At 47.8% G+C, this 17366-nt stretch overlaps 2 protein-coding genes across 5 annotated transcripts in view; one reads left to right on the forward strand and one right to left on the reverse strand.

Annotated features, from left to right (window-relative positions):
• LOC144305096 (uncharacterized) lies at positions 1–15239 on the reverse strand. Its single transcript, XM_077883770.1, has 3 exons — positions 14901–15239; positions 3272–3419; positions 1–931 (listed from the first exon to the last, which is right to left on the reverse strand). The coding sequence occupies exons 1-3, from the start codon at positions 15237–15239 to the stop codon at positions 822–824; spliced, it is 597 nt and encodes a 198-aa protein (XP_077739896.1). The 3' UTR covers positions 1–821.
• ZNF148 (zinc finger protein 148) overlaps positions 15232–17366 on the forward strand; it is a 121514-nt gene continuing 119379 nt past the window's right edge. Inside the window, exon 1 of one of the 4 annotated variants that reach the window (XM_077884080.1) lies at positions 15232–15461. The gene's annotated coding sequence lies outside the window, so the exon portion shown is untranslated. Of the gene's footprint in view, positions 15462–15879; positions 16244–17366 lie in introns of those variants that run through there. The other 3 variants (XM_077884077.1, XM_077884078.1, XM_077884079.1) reach the window with 3 other exon arrangements.

Here is a 17366-nt window from a genome sequence, read left to right on the forward strand (position 1 = left end):
AGCTAAGTGGTACATGGACACGTGACCTACAGAAAGAGTGAGATATTAGAGGTGCATTGTTTGAAGCCACTAAGTTTTGGGGTAATGGTTCCTCAGCTGCAGAAAACTAATATAACTTCCTTCTTAGAAGGAGTTTCCCATGGACTTTCACAACTCCTGTTTTTCCTCCTCATTCCCTGTTTCTTCTTTCTCTCTGTTTCACGGGTTCTCCCGACCATGCTGTCTCTCTCCCTTCCTACTTTTTCTCAAAGTTCTTCTCTTCTCTACATACATTTTCTTGCCAGTGACACTCATTCACATGCCATCTGTAATCCAGAGACCCTCGAATTTATATTCCAGTGACCCTCTTTTTAGCGCCAGGCCCATAAATGCAACTGCCTAAACGTCATTCCCACCTGGGTGTTGGTCTCAAAGACACTTAGAGGCAGCATGTCCCAAACTGAACTGCTTTTTCCCACTAAATCCCTCATCTTCCTGTGTTTCCTGCCTCAGTGAGTCACCATCCACCCGGTTACTCAAACCAGAAAACTAAGCGTCATCTTTCATTTCTTTATTTAATAAACATTTTATGGGGCACCTGCAATGTGCCAAGCAGTGTTACAGGCTTTAGGAGAGTTTACAGTCTTGTGGGGAAACAGACAATGAAGATAATAAATAAATTATATACCGTGTTAGAGTGAGATATGTATCACAATAAATGCCGTTGGGGGAACTGAGCAGGTGGACCAAGGAATGCCATGGAGAGTGAATTGTGGTATTAGAGGGGGCGGTCAGAAATAGATCTTATGAAGAAGGAGACACCTCCAAGGACGAGGACTGTGTTATATGAATATTTGGGAAAATAGCATTTCAAGAAGAGAGGATAGCAAGTTCAAAGCCTTGTCCAGGAATTGAACTGGGGGTTTGAGAAACAGCAAGTTGGCCAGTGCGGCTGGAACAGAGAGAACGAGGGGGAGATGATTAGAGATGAGGTCAGGGAGGTACCCAAGTCAGATCACGTATAGCCTGATTGCCATTGTAAAGTTTTGGGTTTTACTCTGAGGACAGTGGGGAGCCGTGGGAGGGTTTAAGTGGAGAAATCCCATGATCACTCTGGTTACTATGTCTAGAATAGGCCAGTTCCTCTTCTTTTTGTCTCTCAGCCCCTAAATCTATTTTGCACACTAAGCCCTGTGTATTTTATCTCTTAAATATTTTTATCTCTTAAATATTTTATCTCTTAAATATATCCTTGAGCCCATATATTTCTTCTTTTAAAGTTTTATTTACTTGAGAGAGTGAGAGAGAGCAAGAGTGAGTACATGAACAGGGAGAGGGGTAGAGGGAGAGAGAGAGAGGGAATATCTCAAGCAGACTCCCTGCTGAGCGTGGAGCCAGATGCCAGGCTTGATCACACGACCGTGAGATCATGACCTGAGCTGAAATCAAGAGTTAGATGTTTAACCAACTGAGCTACCCTAGTGCCCTGAACCCATCTATTTCTCTTAATTTCTATTGTTACTCCTTAAGTTGAACCAACAAAATCTCTCATTCATTCATTCCACTGATATATTTGAGCAGCTATTATGTTCTGGGCACTATTTCTAATCTTGAGACACAGAGTGAGAAACACCCTATGTGGAGCTGACATTCCTCTCTTGGATTTACTGCCTTTAAAATCTTACCATCTTTGACTCCTAGCCAGGAAACCAACTGAGGGTTGCTGGAGGGGAGGTGGGTGGGAAGGTGGAGTAACTGGGTGATGGGCATTAAGGAGGAGACTTGATGGAATAAGCACTGGGTGTTATTTTTTTTTAATTTTTTATTTATTTATGATACAGAGAGAGAGAGAGAGAGAGGGGCAGAGACATAGGCAGAGGGAGAAGCAGGCTCCATGCATTCGATCCCGGGTCTCCAGGATCGTGCCCTGGGCCAAAGGCAGGCGCTAAACCGCTGCGCCACCCAGGGATCCCAGCACTGGGTGTTATACACAACTGATGAATCACTGAACTCTACCTCTGAAACTAGTAATACACTATATGTTAATAAATTGAATTTAAATTAAATTTAAAAAATTCAATTAAAAAAACCAAAAGCGTACCATCTTTTAAATTGTCTTTTGTATGTAGAAATTTCCTGCACACCAGGGGGGCCTGGGTGGCTCAGTTGGTTAAGTGTCTGCCTTTGGCTCAGGTCATAATCCTGGGGTCCTGGGATTGAGGCCTGTAATGCATCAGGCTCCCTGCTCAGCAAGAAGTCTGCTTCTGTCTCTGCTCCTCATCCATTTGTTCTCTCTCTCTCAAATAAATAAAATCTTTAAAAAAATTTCCTGCAAAAAGAATATTGTCTTATGTATGTATTTGGTTGCCGTCTCATTGTGTCCTCGCTTCACCAATGTGTCAACCCTGTGAGCCCAAGGACGCTATCGTGTTCAGCAGCTGGATTCTATGTGCCTCGCGTATGGTATATGCTCTGTGCAAAGTACTTGAGTGAATGAACAAATGAACACACCACTGCGAGTATGTGTATCCGTGTGTGTCGTGTTATATGTGATATTGTGTGATATTATTTATTCGATCCCATTATATTTCACTGAGAAACTCCCTGCCAGTTACAGCTTTAAACTTGGTTTCAGAGTCTGGACTGTAAGTGGAGGTTTGACAAATGCTACTCTAGCATTCTCTACAGCCAGAGTCTTCCTTCCAACTCGGAAGTTGGCTCAGGTTGCTTCCCTGCATGAAATCTTCCCCTGGAACTCTCTTGGTCTTAGGCTGTTTTCCCCAACATCAGTCATTTATGATTATTCATGTACCAACTCTAATAGATCATATTTAATATTTTGCCTATGAATTGAATCATTCTTGTCACTCAGCCTCACCTTAAGCAGTAATCTAAGAGAAGTGATATGTCAGATGCATGAGTCATATATTTTTCAAATGCATATTAAATCTACTAACTACCAACAACAACAACAAAAAGTGTTGGCTTGTGTACCGCCTACACTCCTCTTCCTTGCCACCCCAGCCGTGCTTTGGGGGAAACCTGCTCTCAGGACAAAGGTTAGATGCTTCTGCTGGGCCTGTGAGCCACTGTGGTGCTTTCTGGTGCTTTCCACCAGCCCAGTCTCCCCCTCTTTCTCTCTGTCTCTCTTTACCACTTCCTGCGCTCATTCATTCTGAATAACTGGCAGGTCCCAGTTATTGCACTGAGCTCTCTGGCTCTAGGACTCTACTGCATTCTGCTTCCTTTTGGTCCTTTTTGGTCCAGAACTCCACCAGAACCCCCAAGTCACCTCCTTTCAGGTCCAGCATGAATGTCACCTGGGAGAAGTCATCGAGAAGCTGGGTCTGGGATCCCCTGCTTTTCCCTGGCTCAGAGTGCATCCCCCTGAAGCAAGGGTCGTCTTCATATCTTGTGCTCCCACCAAAGACTGCCGGCTCCTGTTGGGGAGGGGGAGTGTTGTAGTTACCATGGCACTTCGGGTATTAAGTGTCTGGTACCAGACAAGCAGTATTAATTTGGTTAATGAATAGGAAAACAAATACACAGATTTCTCAAGGAAACGAATGTTACTAACACTCAGCACGTAGTCTGACACATACCAGCCATTCAGAAAACATAGTTGAGTGACAGCAGTGAGGGTTGTTCCTCGCCCTGGGGACATTACCTTTGGTTTTGCTATTTGAGACAGGTAGGCTCAAATTCTAATGTCTTTGCTTCACATGACATTGTTCTCTCTTCTCTGCCCAGGAAGAGGTCATAAATGAGGTAAAATGTTTGTCTGTGGCCTAAGAGACTTTTGGTCCCTCTGGTGACAGAGGACGGGGTTTGTAGGGAAAGCTACAGCACAGAGGGGAGACAGATCTGGGCATGTTTTCTCTTACTCAGTGTGAAGTAGCTATAAGGTCAATATCAAATATTTGAATTAATATTAAAATCCATACCCCATGCGTGTTTTCAGTACATTTAATGTCATTTTATTATGCCCAGTTCTTCCCCCCAGTATCTGGAAGTAGAGCATTCCTTCGAAAACTTGTAAGCTGAAACGGTATAAAGCAAGGAAGCAATTGCCACAAATGTATATGAAAAAAGTTTTGAGCATTATCAGACCCCCCCCCCCCAAATTACTTCTCTTAGGCCTTTCTGAAATCTTAGGGACACATCTTGCTAACGGATGCACAGAATAAGTTGAGAGAAAGCACAGGTGGTCACAGACACAGTTCAGAGCTGTGGCAGCTGGATGCTGAGATGCTGGGTGTAGTCCCCAGGGAAGGAGCCTGAGGGGCCAAGGGTGCGTGCTGCCGGGTGACAGCTCGCTGCAGAACGAGCCCTGAACTCTCTTTTCACTTTTTGCCTTTTTTGGTAAAAGCGAAAATCCCCTTTGGATTTCTTTCAGTCACCAGAACAGGTCCTAATGTAGGTCTCGCATAGAAGAGAGTTGGTATAACGTGCACTTTTTTTTTTCTGTTAAAGATTTTATTTATTTATGAGAGAGAGAGAGAGAGAGGCAGAGACACAGGCAGAGGGAGAAGCAGGCTCCATGCAGGGAGCCCGACATGGGACTCGATCCTGGGTCTCCAGGATCACGCCCTGGGCTGAAGGCGGCGCTAAACTGCTGAGCCACCTGGGCTGCCTTTTCTTTTCTTTTTCTTTTCTTTTTTTTTTTTTTTTTAAAGGATTTTATTTATTTATTTGAGATAGAGAGAGAGAGGCGCACATGAACAGGGGGAGGAGCAGAGGGAGAGGGAGAAGCAGACTCCCTACTGAGGAAGGAGCTTGAAGATGTTGGGTTGATGTGGGGCTCGATGTAGGGCTTGATTCCAGGACCCTGAGAGTATGACCTGAGCTGAAGGCAGACACCTAACCAAATAAGACACCCAGGCATCCCAACTATTTCTTTTCTGTAATAGCTCTACTACCTGGCATCTCGGGGACTGTGATATTTGGTATAAATGGAAATTCCAAATAACTGATGTTTAATTTTGTAAACAACCAAAACATTAGAAAGAAAAAAAAAAAAGAAAACTTTCCCAATACGCTGCACACTTCTCTGGCCTTTGAAACAAAATGCCCCAAATATTACCAGCTCCATGCTGACTGGGAGCCCTCCCTTTGGACTCCAGGATTTTTTTTTTAAGATTTTATTTTATTTATTCACGATAGACATAGAGAGAGAGAGAGCCAGAGACACAGGCAGAGGGAGAAGCAGGTTCCATGCAGGGAGCCTGATGTGGGACTCGATCCTGGGACTGCAGGATCACGCCCTGGGCTTCAGGCAGGCGCCAAACCTCTGAGCCACCCAGGGATCCCCCTGGACACCAGGATTTTGGATGCCAGAGCCATCCTTGCTAGAGGTCTGCGGGGCACACGTGCAGACTCAGATGGCAGCGGGTCTGAGGCTAAACGGGTAATGACTTTAGCTGTGACATTGAAACATTTTCTTAGGAACAAAACTAAAGCCCAAATCGGCTGATTTCTGAGCTCCTCCCTTCCCCTCTTTTTCATAAGGGAAGAATGAAGCTTACATAGCTATATAATTTTCTTCAGGAAAGTGTAAAATGGTTGACTTTATGCAACATCAATTATCGCTATCAAAGAAAGGGTGACACAGCTTCCCCCCCAGAACTTCATTCTTGTGCTTTTGTGCATCTTGACCTTCACTCATTTCTTCCTCTGAATCCCTTCAAACCATAGTTACCTCAGAGCTGATGAACTTTAGGGTAACCCTGTACCTCTTTTACCTCTTTTGTTGAGCCTTGCACATACGTGGGTTTGTAATAAATGTTTATAGTGAACATCGGTAGCTAGGAAAATGGTCACTTTTTGGGAAACAAACTTTCTCTGTGTTATGTCCACAATTGTTTAGCAACAGGGTAGGTTTTTGGTTTTTTTTTAAAGAATTTATTTATTTATTTGAGAGACAGAGCACGAGCTGGGCGGAAGGGCAGAGGGGGAGAAGCAGGCTCCCCACTGAGCTGCAACCTGATGTGGGGCTCCATCCCAGGACCCTGAGATCAGGACCAGGGCCAAAGACAGACGCTTAACTGACTGAGCCACTCAGGTGCCCAGGTTTGTTTGTTTGTTAATGTACATATATTCTTAAGACATGGAACACATGTTATAAAGATTTAGGCTGAATTCATTAAGCTGAAAAAAGGAAAAGGGAATTTACATCAAGTTTTGGCAACATTGTTTGAAATACAAATATGCAGATTTTATCACTGAAAAAAAAATCTCAGGTGTGTTTCTTCATCAGGAACTTCAACTGAACCTAGAGCTTTTTCACACCTCATTTAGAAAGAAAAGAAAGGAAAACAAAAACCCAGGGGGAAAAAAAAGCAAACTATTAAGTTGACTGGCTGCAGAGGTAGCAAGAGCTCTTTAGAGAGACCTACCTGTTCAGCATTGCACTAAGAGGGTGATGTCTGGCAAGAGATTAAATGGCTGTATCTCCCTTTGTGTAGGTCACCAACTTGCTAACTAGTCATACTATACAGCGGGAGCTGGGAGGGGGGCCAAACTGTGGTGATCCAAGGATATGTGCAATGTGCAATGTCCTATGTATACACACGTAGCAGTGCAGCCACTGCAGCTAAAGTTTAAGACCAGTTTTTTTTTTTTTTTAAAGATTTTATATATTTATTTGAGAGCAAGAGAGGGAGAGAGGGAGGGAGCCTGTGTGTGTACTTGAGCAGGGGGGAGGAGTAGGAGGCAGTGGAGAGGGAGAAGGAAAGAGTCTCAAGCAGGTTCTGAGCTGAGCAAGGACCCCGGCTGCATCTCATGACACTGAGACCAGGACCTGAGTCAAAACCAAGAGTTGGATGCTCAACCGACTGAGCTGCCCAGGTGCCCCTAGGACCAGTTCTAAGAGGTGATCCAGGTTATCCATATAGTCCACAGGAGAGAAAGTGATCAGGGTGTTGTAGGTGCATACATGATACTTTAGGGGAAAAGTCTTTTTTCTCCTCAAAGCTTAACTAAAAACATTTTAAAAAGCTATGGCTTACTGCTACCCCAGCATTTTCTCTTTTTCCATGTGAGACATTATCATTATAGTATGTTTACAGTATTAGGTGTTCGGTGTAGCACATGAAAATGTCTACACTCTATTGCACAGGCCTTCCAGTGGACAGGGTAGTTTTAATATTTTCTGGGAAGTCCAAAATTCTGACATGCTTTTTATTATTTATTTATGATTTTTTATTTATGCATGAGAGACACAGAGAGAGAGGCAGAGACACAAGGCAGAGGGAAAAGCAGGCTCCATGCAGGACTCGATCCTGGGACTCCAGGATCACGCCCTGGGCTGAAGGCAGGCGCTAAACTGCTGAGCCACCCAAGGATCCCTGTGACATGTTTTTTAAATTTAAATGATAAGAAAACAGGGGATCCCTGGGTGGCTCAGCGGTTTAGCGCCTGCCTTTGGCCCAGGGCGCAATCCTGGAGTCCCGGGATCAAGTCCCACATCGGGCTCCCTGCATGGAGCCTGCTTCTCCTTCTGCCCGTGTCTTTGCCTCTCTCTCCCTCTATGTCTATCATGAATAAATAAATAAAATCTTTTAAAAAAATAAAAATAAATGATAAGAAAATAGTAAAAATAAAAAAGAAAAATTCATCTGGGCGTTATATTGCACTATCTGGCAGTCAGCAAATGTATGAAATCTTTGAAAGCTCTAGAATAATAAAACTTTCCAATTGCCATTCTTTCTTTTTTATAAAACCCACAGCTTTAATATATATGAGTAGTTAATTTTTCTTCATTCTGCTTGAACTTTGAGAGAGAAGAGGTAGGAACTTAATTTATTGGTATTTTCTGAGTAGAAAATAGCAAGCATCTTCACAATAGACCAATTTCATCAGCCTTATAAATAAAATTATTCAGGCAAAGATTATGCTCAGAAATAAATTCTTTGAATAATGTTACATATTTTCTCTGCAGCTTAATTGCTTAGTTTTTTTCCTAGCTCCATCTAGCTATCATATAATGTTTTTATTCCCCATGCTAAACATTCTGTAAAATACTTCTCCATGGAAATAATCTTCGAGGGAGTACTTGTATAGTTTCTCTTTTCCCTTGCCTCAATCCACTTGCGGAACTGACTTTTTTTCCCTATTAAATTTTATTTTTAGGAAATTTGGTTCAGCACCATACTTGTGTCCCTTTTAGCAGTGACAATAACAATGACAAGAACAGGAATAATAACGCTGATCTTCCTCAGTTTATGATGGGATTAGGTCCTGATACACCCTTTGTAAGTTGAAAATACTATAAATCGAAACTGCGTTTAATGCACCCAATCCACTGAACGTCGTAGCTTAGCCTCCCTTAAACGTGCTTGGAACACTTCCATTAGTCTACAGTTGGGCAAAACCGTTTAGCACAACAGCCTCTTTTATAATAAGATGTTGAATATCTCATGTAATTTATTGAATACTGTAGGGAAAGTGAAAAACAGAATGGTCACCTGGTGCAGAATTGTTGTAAGCATACCTGCTGCTTACTCTCCTGGTCTTGTGGTTGACCGGGAGCCGCTGTCCAGCATCACGAGAGAGCATCACACTGTACACTGCTAGCCCGGGAGAAGGTCAAACTGCACAATTTGAAGTCTGGCATACATATTGCCTTTGTACTACCATTAGGTCGAAAAATCGTAAACCAAGTGATTGGAAGTCAGGGACCATCTGTATCCGAAAAAATACAGAACATTCAACTCTGCGCCAGAAATTGTTCTAAAACATGTATTAATACTTGCTATTCTTAACAACTCTAAGACGAAGGTACTATTATTAGTCCCATTTTCTAGATGGGGCACTTGACAGCCCAGAGAAGTAAAGTTGCTAAGGTTGCAAAGCTAGTAAATGGTAGAGGTAGGATTCAAATCCAGGAGGGGTTAGTTGCAGCTGTGGATTTAACCACCAGGTCCTAATAGGATATTATCCTCATAATGTTTGACTTTATGTTTTCCTTTCCTGCCAATATGATTCTGTTACAAGGCCTTCTTTTCTTTTCTTTTTAAAGATTTTATTTATTTATTCATGAAAGACACACGGAGAGAGAGGCAGAGACATAGGCAGAGGGAGAAGCAGGTTCCATGCAGGGAGCCTGATGTGGGACTCGATCCTGGATCCTGGGATCATGCTCTGAGCCGAAGGCAGACGCTCAACCACTGAGCCACTCAGGCGCCCCTAAGGCCTTCTTTTCATTCATTCTTGTGTTCCTTTGCATCTTGACTTTTCACTCATGTCTTCCCTTGAATCCCTGAAAACTGTAGTTATTTCCCAGCTGATGAAAATTAGCATCACTCAGTACTCAGATGCTCCAGGGAGGTGGAGGGATTAACCACCTAAACTATATATCCTGAGTAGGAGAGAGTAGGCCATTCATGTTTTTTAAATGTTTTTTAACAGCTTTGTTGAAGTGTGATTAATATACAGAGAACTGCACATATTTGATGAGTGCAATTTGCTGGGTTTGGACACATGCAAACCCCGGTGCCATGACCACATTCAAGAGAGTAGACATATCCAACACCTCTCAGAGTTTCCTTGTCTATTTGTCTCTCTCTCTCTCTTTTTTTTTTTTTTTTTTTTTTTTTGCAGTAAGAACATTTAATTTGAGATTTGTTAAGAAAACAAATTCTGAAATGCACAATACCTTATTGTTAACTACAGGCACAATGTTGTACAGCAGATCCCTAGAACTTATTTGTCTTGCATAACTGAAATTTTATACCCATTGAATACCAAGTCCATATTTCCCCTGCCCCACAGCCCCTGGCAACCACTTTTGTATTCTCTGCTTCAATGAGACTATTTTATTTTTTTTTTATTTTTATTTTTTTTTTTCAATGAGATTATTTTAGATAGCTGATGTAGGTGGGATCATGCAGTAGCTGTCTTTCTGTGATTGCCTTATTTCATTTAGTACAATGTCCTTTAGGTTCATCCATGTTGTCACAAATGGTAGGATCTCCTTCCTTTTAAAGCCTGAATAAATATTCTATTGCATATATACACACTACCTTTTCTTTACCTATTCATCTGTTGATGAGCACTTAATTTGTTTCCCTATCTTGGTCATTAATTTTAGAACATATCAATGATGTGAAATGCCCTTCAGATCTGCAGCAGGAACTCAGGGGGAGGTGTCTCAGGAAAAGATGGTCCATGGGAACAGGAAAAGCCGTTTCCCTGGGTCTAGTAGGAATGACAAGATGTAGTGGGGTGGTGGTGGTGGTGGGGGGGCAGGCTCCTTTGGACCAATCTCTGACAAGGCTATGGATTTAATTTTTTTTAATTTTAATTTATTTATGATAGTCACAGAGAGAGAGAGAGAGAAAGAGAGGCAGAGACACAGGCAGAGGGAGAAGCAGGCTCCATGCATCGGGAGCCCGACGCGGGATTCGCTCCCGGGTCTCCAGGATCGCGCCCTGGGCCCAAGGCAGGCGCCAAACCGCTGCGCCACCCAGGGATCCCAAGGCTATGGATTTAGAGCATTGCAAAAAAGAAGCCCGTTTTCCCATTAGGTAGAAACAGCCTTCACAAATAGCTTGTGCCGCAGGCAACCACATGGGTAGAGAAGATAGTGCTTCCACATACTCCTGAGCCTGGGAAGTCCAGGAAATTTGGAAGATGGTTGGTATAGGTTTTGAAGACCTCGTGAAGTCTTTGGGGACAAGAGAGGGTACATTCCTTTCCAAGAGAAGCCAGAGGCACAAGGCTGAAAGAAGCCATTCCAGAACCAGAGGAACAGAAAGAGGCCCTGGGAGGCACTCAGAATTCCCCGTCAGGGCAGTGCTGCCAGCCTTCTCTGGGTTAGTCCACATCAGATAAGATAAAATGCTGGTGGGGGATCCCTGGGTAGCTCGGCGGTTGGGCATCTGCCTTCGGCCCGGGGTGTGATCCTGGAGTCCCGGGATGGAGTCCCACGCCGGGCTCCCCGCATGGAGCCTGCCTCTCTCTCTGCCTGTGTCTCTGCCTCTCTCTCTCTGTGTCTCTCATGAATAAATAAAATCTTAAAAAAAAAAAAAAAAAAGATACAATGCTGGCTGTAGGCTGAATCTGACCCAAAGACCTGTTTTGTCTGACATGCTTCCCTGTTTTAAAGTGGAATTAGTTGCCAACACCGATATTTGGGAGAGTTCACCCCAAAATTCAGATTCCTGATTTTTCTTCATTTTCTGATCTTCGCATCCCACTTGGAAATCATCAGCTGGAAATGAGTAGTTTGTTTCTGTGCCCTTCAGATTAGCTCTGGCTCTTCATAGTCCCTCCAATGTCAATTGTCTTTGCATCTGGCTTGTGTCATCTATTCATGTTACCTGCTTGGCTTGTTGGGCATTGAAGTTTGCTACCTGTGGACTGTGTCCTGAGCAGCTTAGTCTAATGTGGACATCTCCCAGAAGACATTTCTAGGCCCACTTAACAGAGGTTTCCTGGAGCTATCTCAAAAAGTGTCAAAAGAGACATAAGCTATATAAACTTAAGTGTTTCAAGAAATATAATTTACCCTTAAGAGTTGTGTTTCTTTACAGCGATACATGATGAAATCCTTCAACAAAAAGGGCCTGTGATCTTGTATGCTTATTTAAAAGCATACCAAAAAAAAAAAAAAAAAAAAAAAAAAAAAAAAAAAAAAAGCATACCAAGGAAAGGAGGAGTTACAGAGATGTCTGGCATCCTGTTCAGGAGTCAGTTTTGGGAAGAGAGAACTATATACCAGTTAAAACAGTTAACAAAAAAGGGTGATAATACAAAGTACTGGTGAGGATGGGGGAGAAACTGGATCTCTCATACATCGTTAGTGGGGATGTAAAATGATATAGCTACTCTGGGAAATAGTGACAGTTTCTTAAAAAATTAAATACATACTTACCACATGACCCACTGATCATACTCTCAAGGCATTTATGCCAGGAAAATGAAAACTTAAGTTCACACAAAAACCTGTACACAAATGTTCATAGCAGTTTTATTTGTAATGGCAAAAAAACTGGAAACAACCCAACTGTACCTCACCTGGGGAATGAACAAACCCTGGTACATACAATAGGGTATTAGTTTGCAATAGAAAGAAGTGAATGTTTGCTATCTGCAACAGTCTGGCTGGTCCTCAAGGGTATTCTGTTTAGGTAAACACATCAAACTTAAAGGTTATATACTGTGTGGTTCCATTTATATAACACTCTTGAAATAGCAAAGCTATAGAGATGAAAAACAGTAGTTACTAGGGGACAGGGATGGAATAGGAGGTATGGAAGGGGAGGTGGATTTGTGAATATAAGAAGGTAGCAGGTGGGAGTTCTTTTGTGGGGATGAACAGTTCTAGCTCTTGGTTGTAGTGGTGGTTACACAAATCCATACATGGAATAAGACTTCACACACACACACACACACACACACACACAAATGCAGACTTAAAGAAAAAAAGGTAAGTAAGTTTTGTGGTCTAGTTTGAGGTAATATACCATCACCAATTTCCTGGTTTTGACATTTTTTTAAATAAAGGATTTTATTTATTTATTCATGAGAGACACAGAGAGAGAGGCAGAGACACAGGCAGAGGGAGAAGCAGGCCCCACACAGGGAGTCCGGCGTGGGACTCCATCCCAGGTCGCCAGGATCACGCCCTGGGCTGAAGGCGGTGCTAAACTACGGAGCCATCCGGGCTGCCCTGGTTTTGACATCTTATTTGAACTTTATGTCACTTTTAGGGGAGGCTGGGTAAAGGGTAAATATGAGTGTAGTATTTTTGCAACTTCTTGCGAGTCTGTAATTATTTTCAAACTTTAAGGAAAAAAGGAAAGGAAGGAGGCTGAATGCCTAAGACTGGCATTTGGGGAGGTGAGCTAGAGGGGCATGGAGAAGCAAACTGGGGCTGAGAAATATTTCCAGAAGTTTGACTTAGAAAAGCCATAAACTTGGTCCCCATTATCACTCTTTTTTTTTTTTTTTGTTTAAAGATTTTATTCATTTATTCATGAGAGACACAGGGAGAGAGAGAGAGAGGCAGAGACACAGGCAGAGGGAGAAGCAGGCTCCATGCAGGGAGCCTGATGTGGGACTTGATCCCACAACTCAGGGATCATGCCTTGGGCTGAAGGCACACACACTCAACCACTGCCACCCAGGCGTCCCCCCATCATCACTCCTGATGTCATGCCTTTATGGTGCTCTTTAGTCGGCCCTTGTTAGGCAATTGTTTCTCTATTGTTTCTGTTGTGGTGCTGAGCAGAGAACTAGATCTACTCCTCACGGCAAACTAACCAATTTTAACCCACTGAGTGGGACTGCCAGGCCTTCAATACTTTTTCAGTTATTAGTTTCCTATTACCTAATATTCAGTCTGTTTCTTTGCTGCCAGAGGTGCTTTATATTCTAACATCTGAATTCCATGTCATTGCAGATGCTAGAAGTTGCCAGAAGGCTGTCCTCCAGATAACTGTCTCTTGCCTTACCTTGTGTCACTGTTTTGTTGCAATTAGCATTCACGAGATGCACCATCATCTTATGAAAATTTGTATTTTCGACTGGACAAATCACATGGAGAGCTGATGCTGGAACTCTGGCTTATCCGTGCTCTTCTTAGTTACCTGTGTCTAAATTAGGCTGAACCTCGGGGGCCTCCGCTATTTGTAAACTCCCGATTTACTAAGGCTCGGCCTGGGGGAACATTAACCTTGCAGACACTAATCTAGTTCAGTGCCATCTCAAGCGCAGAATGCGGGAGTTTGGAGTTTCGCCAAAAAGCACTATTCCAATGAACGTGCAGTTGGCAAAGGGGTGGGAAGGTGGGCGTGGACGAGGGAAGGAGAACTCCAGAAATGGTCGCACAGACACTGTGACCCCTTTCCTTTCCCTTACGGTTACGGATCGCAGAGGGATGCTGAACACATCTTCGGGGGATTCGGAGGAGACGGCGAGGAAGGCGCCTCGTCCCGTGGTGAGTTTCCGAGGCTCCGGATCCCTCAAGGTCTAGGCGGCGGGCCTGGTCCACCTTGCCCGAGGTGGGGACCAGAGAGGAGCCGCTGGAGCCGTCCCCGCGAGGCGAGCGGAGCAGCTCAGGCCCGGCTCAGGCCGGGTGCTCAGCCTCAGCTGAAGGAGGGCGTCCTCAGAGAGGGCCACGGCTTGGCTGAGGTCACTTAAAGGACCCCCCAGGGGAGGGGCGGCGGTGCGATTGCAGCTCCGTCTGCCTGGCCGGCCCCCGGGGGAGGGCGGGGGAGGGGTGCCCCTAGGTGAAGCTGGGGGGGCCCCAGGTGAATCGCCAGGGGGGCCCAGGTGAAGCTGGGAGGAGGTGGCCCAGGTGAAGCGCGGGTGTGTGTGGCCCAGGTGAATCGCCAGGGGGGTGCCCAGGTGAAGCGCCGCGGGGGGGCCCAGGTGAAGCGCGGAGGGGGGGGGCAGGTGAATCGCCAGGGTGGGGGCCCAGGTGAAGCGCCGCGGGGGGGGCCCAGGTGAAGCGCGGGGGGGCTCCAGGTGAAGCTCCGGGGGAGGGGGCCCAGGTGAAGCGCCGCGGGGGGGGGCGCTCCAGGTGAAGCTCCGGGGGAGGGGGCCCAGGTGAAGCGCCGCGGGGGGGCCCAAGTGAAGCGCGGGGGGGGTCCAGGTGAAGCGCGGGGGAGGGGGCCCAGGTGAAGCGCGGGGGGGGCCCAGGTGAAGCGCGGGGGGGGGCCCAGGTGAAGCGCGGGGGGGGCTCCAGGTGAAGCTCCGGGGGAGGGGGCCCAGGTGAAGCGCGGGGGGGGCCCAGGTGAAGCGCGGGGGGGGCTCCAGGTGAAGCTCCGGGGGAGGGGGCCCAGGTGAAGCGCGGGGGGGGGCCCAGGTGAAGCTCCGGGGGAGGGGGCCCAGGTGAAGCGCGGGGGGGGGGCCGGGGGGGATGCACACCTGCGGGGCCCTGAGCAGCACCTGCCCAGGAGCCGGGTGGTTCTCACCTCCTGCTTCCCGGGGTGCGGGCCCCGACGGCGTTGGCCGGTTTGCGGAGCGGGGTCCACGAGCACAGGTGGGCCGGGGGACGGCGGGTGAGAGCGGAGAGAGGAGGCGGCCCGGCCCGGCCGAGGTCGCTCGGACGCCTTCCCTCCCGGCCCGCCCGGCGGCCCCGCGGCTGGGGCGCAGTGACACGCAGGCGCCGGGGCTTCCCCGCCGGGTCCCCCCCGCCCCCAGGGCCGCCGAGGGCGGGCGCCGCGCCGAGCGCGGCCGGGGCGCGAGGCGTCCCACAATGCACCGCGCGGGCGGCGGCGGCGGCGACCGCGGCGGCGCTCTAGCCGCGGCATGTCTGCGTCTCGACTGCTCTGGGAGGAGGAAGAGAAGGAGGAAGAGGAGGAGGAGGAGGAGGGGGAGGAAGAGGAGAAAGGCGCAAGGGTGGGAGCCGTCGCCGGAGCTGCCACAGCCGAAGTTCTCTCCCCTCCCCCCTCGCCCTCCTCTCCGGGCCGCGGGGAAGGCTGGAGCTGCGGCCGCTGGCAGGCGGGGACCGCGCGACTCGGCGGCCGCCCGCGGTAAAGCTGGGCCTGGAGGCCCGGGCCCGGGCGGGGGGAGGGGAGGGGAGGGGAGGGGAGGGGGCGGCCGGGCCGGGGCGGCGGGGCGCGGCGGGGGGCGGCCAGGCCCGGGGCGGCGGGGGGCGGCGGGCGGCGGCGGGGGCGGCGGGGGGCGGCGCGGCGGCCGGGCCGGGGCGCGAGGCTGCGGGCGTGGGTGTGCAGGGCCGGGGGCCGCCGCCGGCCTGGGCCGCCGCGCCTGGTGCAGCGCCCTCCGCGCCCTCCGCGCCGCAGGCCGCAGCGGCCGTGCAGCCCGAGCGTGCCCCGGGGCGCGGGGCGCGGGGGGCGGGGGCGGGGGCCGCGGGCCGCGGCGGGCGCGGACGGTGCCCCGGGGAGCCCGGGGGCGCTCATTGTGCGGCCGCGGCGGGCCTGCCGCCCTGCAAGGAGCCGAGGCGCTCGCGAGGCGAGGGAAGGAGGCGACCCCAGGAGTTTCCGCGCATAGAGAGGACCGCGATTGAAGCCAGAGGAAGTGCTCGGCGCCGGAGACTATGCGGAGAGTGCCTGATAGCGTAGACAGATGTAGTGCTGGGATTAACAGAGGTTGGCCCGGGGACCGAGGACGTCCCCAGCCGGGCCAGGGCGGCCTAGCTCTGGACCTGTTGGGGCTCCCCCGTAGGTGACACCTGGTAAGTTGCGGCCCCGCAGTGCTCGGGGGTCACTGACCATCAGACGTGAGCCCGTAGGTCTTGGTCTGGGACCTCGCAGACCTGCGCCGCCGGTGACCGGGAGAATTCCTGAAACAGACGGTAAGGAGACGCCTGGCCTGCAGGGGATTCCCTCCCTGAGCGAGGAGTGTAGATTTTAGCGAATTTGGAAGTATTGTCATCTGCTAGAGGCCGGGTGAACGGGAACGCTGGAATGGAAATTACTTGACTTGGCGGTTTTCTTCTTCAGCTTATCTGGTCCAGGAGAACTGATGCCATATTATCCGCCCTGGGTCGCAGTACCCAGGCTTGTAATTAATGGTGGTGGTGGTGGTGGTGGTGGTGGAGGAGGGGGGTGGGGTGGGGGGGTCGGTGCACGGTGGCCTTTCTTTGGAGGCTGCATTTGGAGCTCAGATTAGTCCGAATGGATTGGTTCCCTAACTCCGAGGCCGGTGGGAGACCTTCTGCCATTCACGGCTCCTGAATGTGTACTCTCACTGAGGCGGGCATTGTGGTGTTGAGGAAAATGCATCAGCCTGCAAAGTGTGGGCCTGCAGAGTGGAGGATCTAGAATATCTGTGTGGGTCTTGGGTTGCAAGGAGGTCAGGACTGGTTGTCTCGAGGTCTAGGGGAACCTGAAGAGACTGCACGATTCTAGAGCCAGGTTACAGGGAGTATTAGCATTTCCACATCAGGAACTGAACCAGGGCCTCTTGGATTTGCTGAGCTTCCACCAGACCAGATTTTCAAGAGGCAAATAGAGGCTAGACCCGTACTCTTTTAAGATCTACCCGAAAAATCATTCACTTTTTATTATTAAGAAAGACCACACATTACACTGTGATATTAATTCAATTGAGGGGAAGGTGGTATGAAAAAAATCATTTTCTGGAAGTAGATAGAGGGTGGAGGGACTAATGGGAAAGATGGAAAGAAATTTGGGAGAGGGATGGGAAAATTCAGTGATTCGTTTGTTTAGCAAATGTATCTAAAGGAGGTTGAGAATGTAGCATTAGAGATGAGAGGGGCTTTTATTAAAAAAATTTTAATGGAAATAATCCAAGATTTTTTTTTTTTTATTTGGAAAACTTTTGTCAGTACATTTAGGTTTACTCTCTTCAAGGGCTTCAGCATATTGTATAGTAGGATATAACCACTTTTATTGTCATCACAGAATGAGAGGGTCTGTTTTCTTTCCCCTCACCTGCACTGTATATTATCACTT

Source organism: Canis aureus, chromosome 35 (assembly GCF_053574225.1).
Source record: "Canis aureus isolate CA01 chromosome 35, VMU_Caureus_v.1.0, whole genome shotgun sequence".
Classification (NCBI taxonomy): domain Eukaryota; kingdom Metazoa; phylum Chordata; class Mammalia; order Carnivora; family Canidae; genus Canis; species Canis aureus.

Coding starts and splice junctions, on each gene's coding strand:
- LOC144305096 (XM_077883770.1), bottom strand. CDS start 15,239: ATGCCGCGGCTAGAGCGCCGCCGCGGTCGCCGCCGCCGCCGCCCGCGC. Junction 3,420..14,900: donor CGCACCCCGGGAAGCAGGAG/GTGAGAACCACC, acceptor CCTCCCCAACAG/GAGCCGGCAGTCTTTGGTGG. Junction 932..3,271: donor CATGCTGGACCTGAAAGGAG/GTGACTTGGGGG, acceptor TCTCTGTTCCAG/CCGCACTGGCCAACTTGCTG.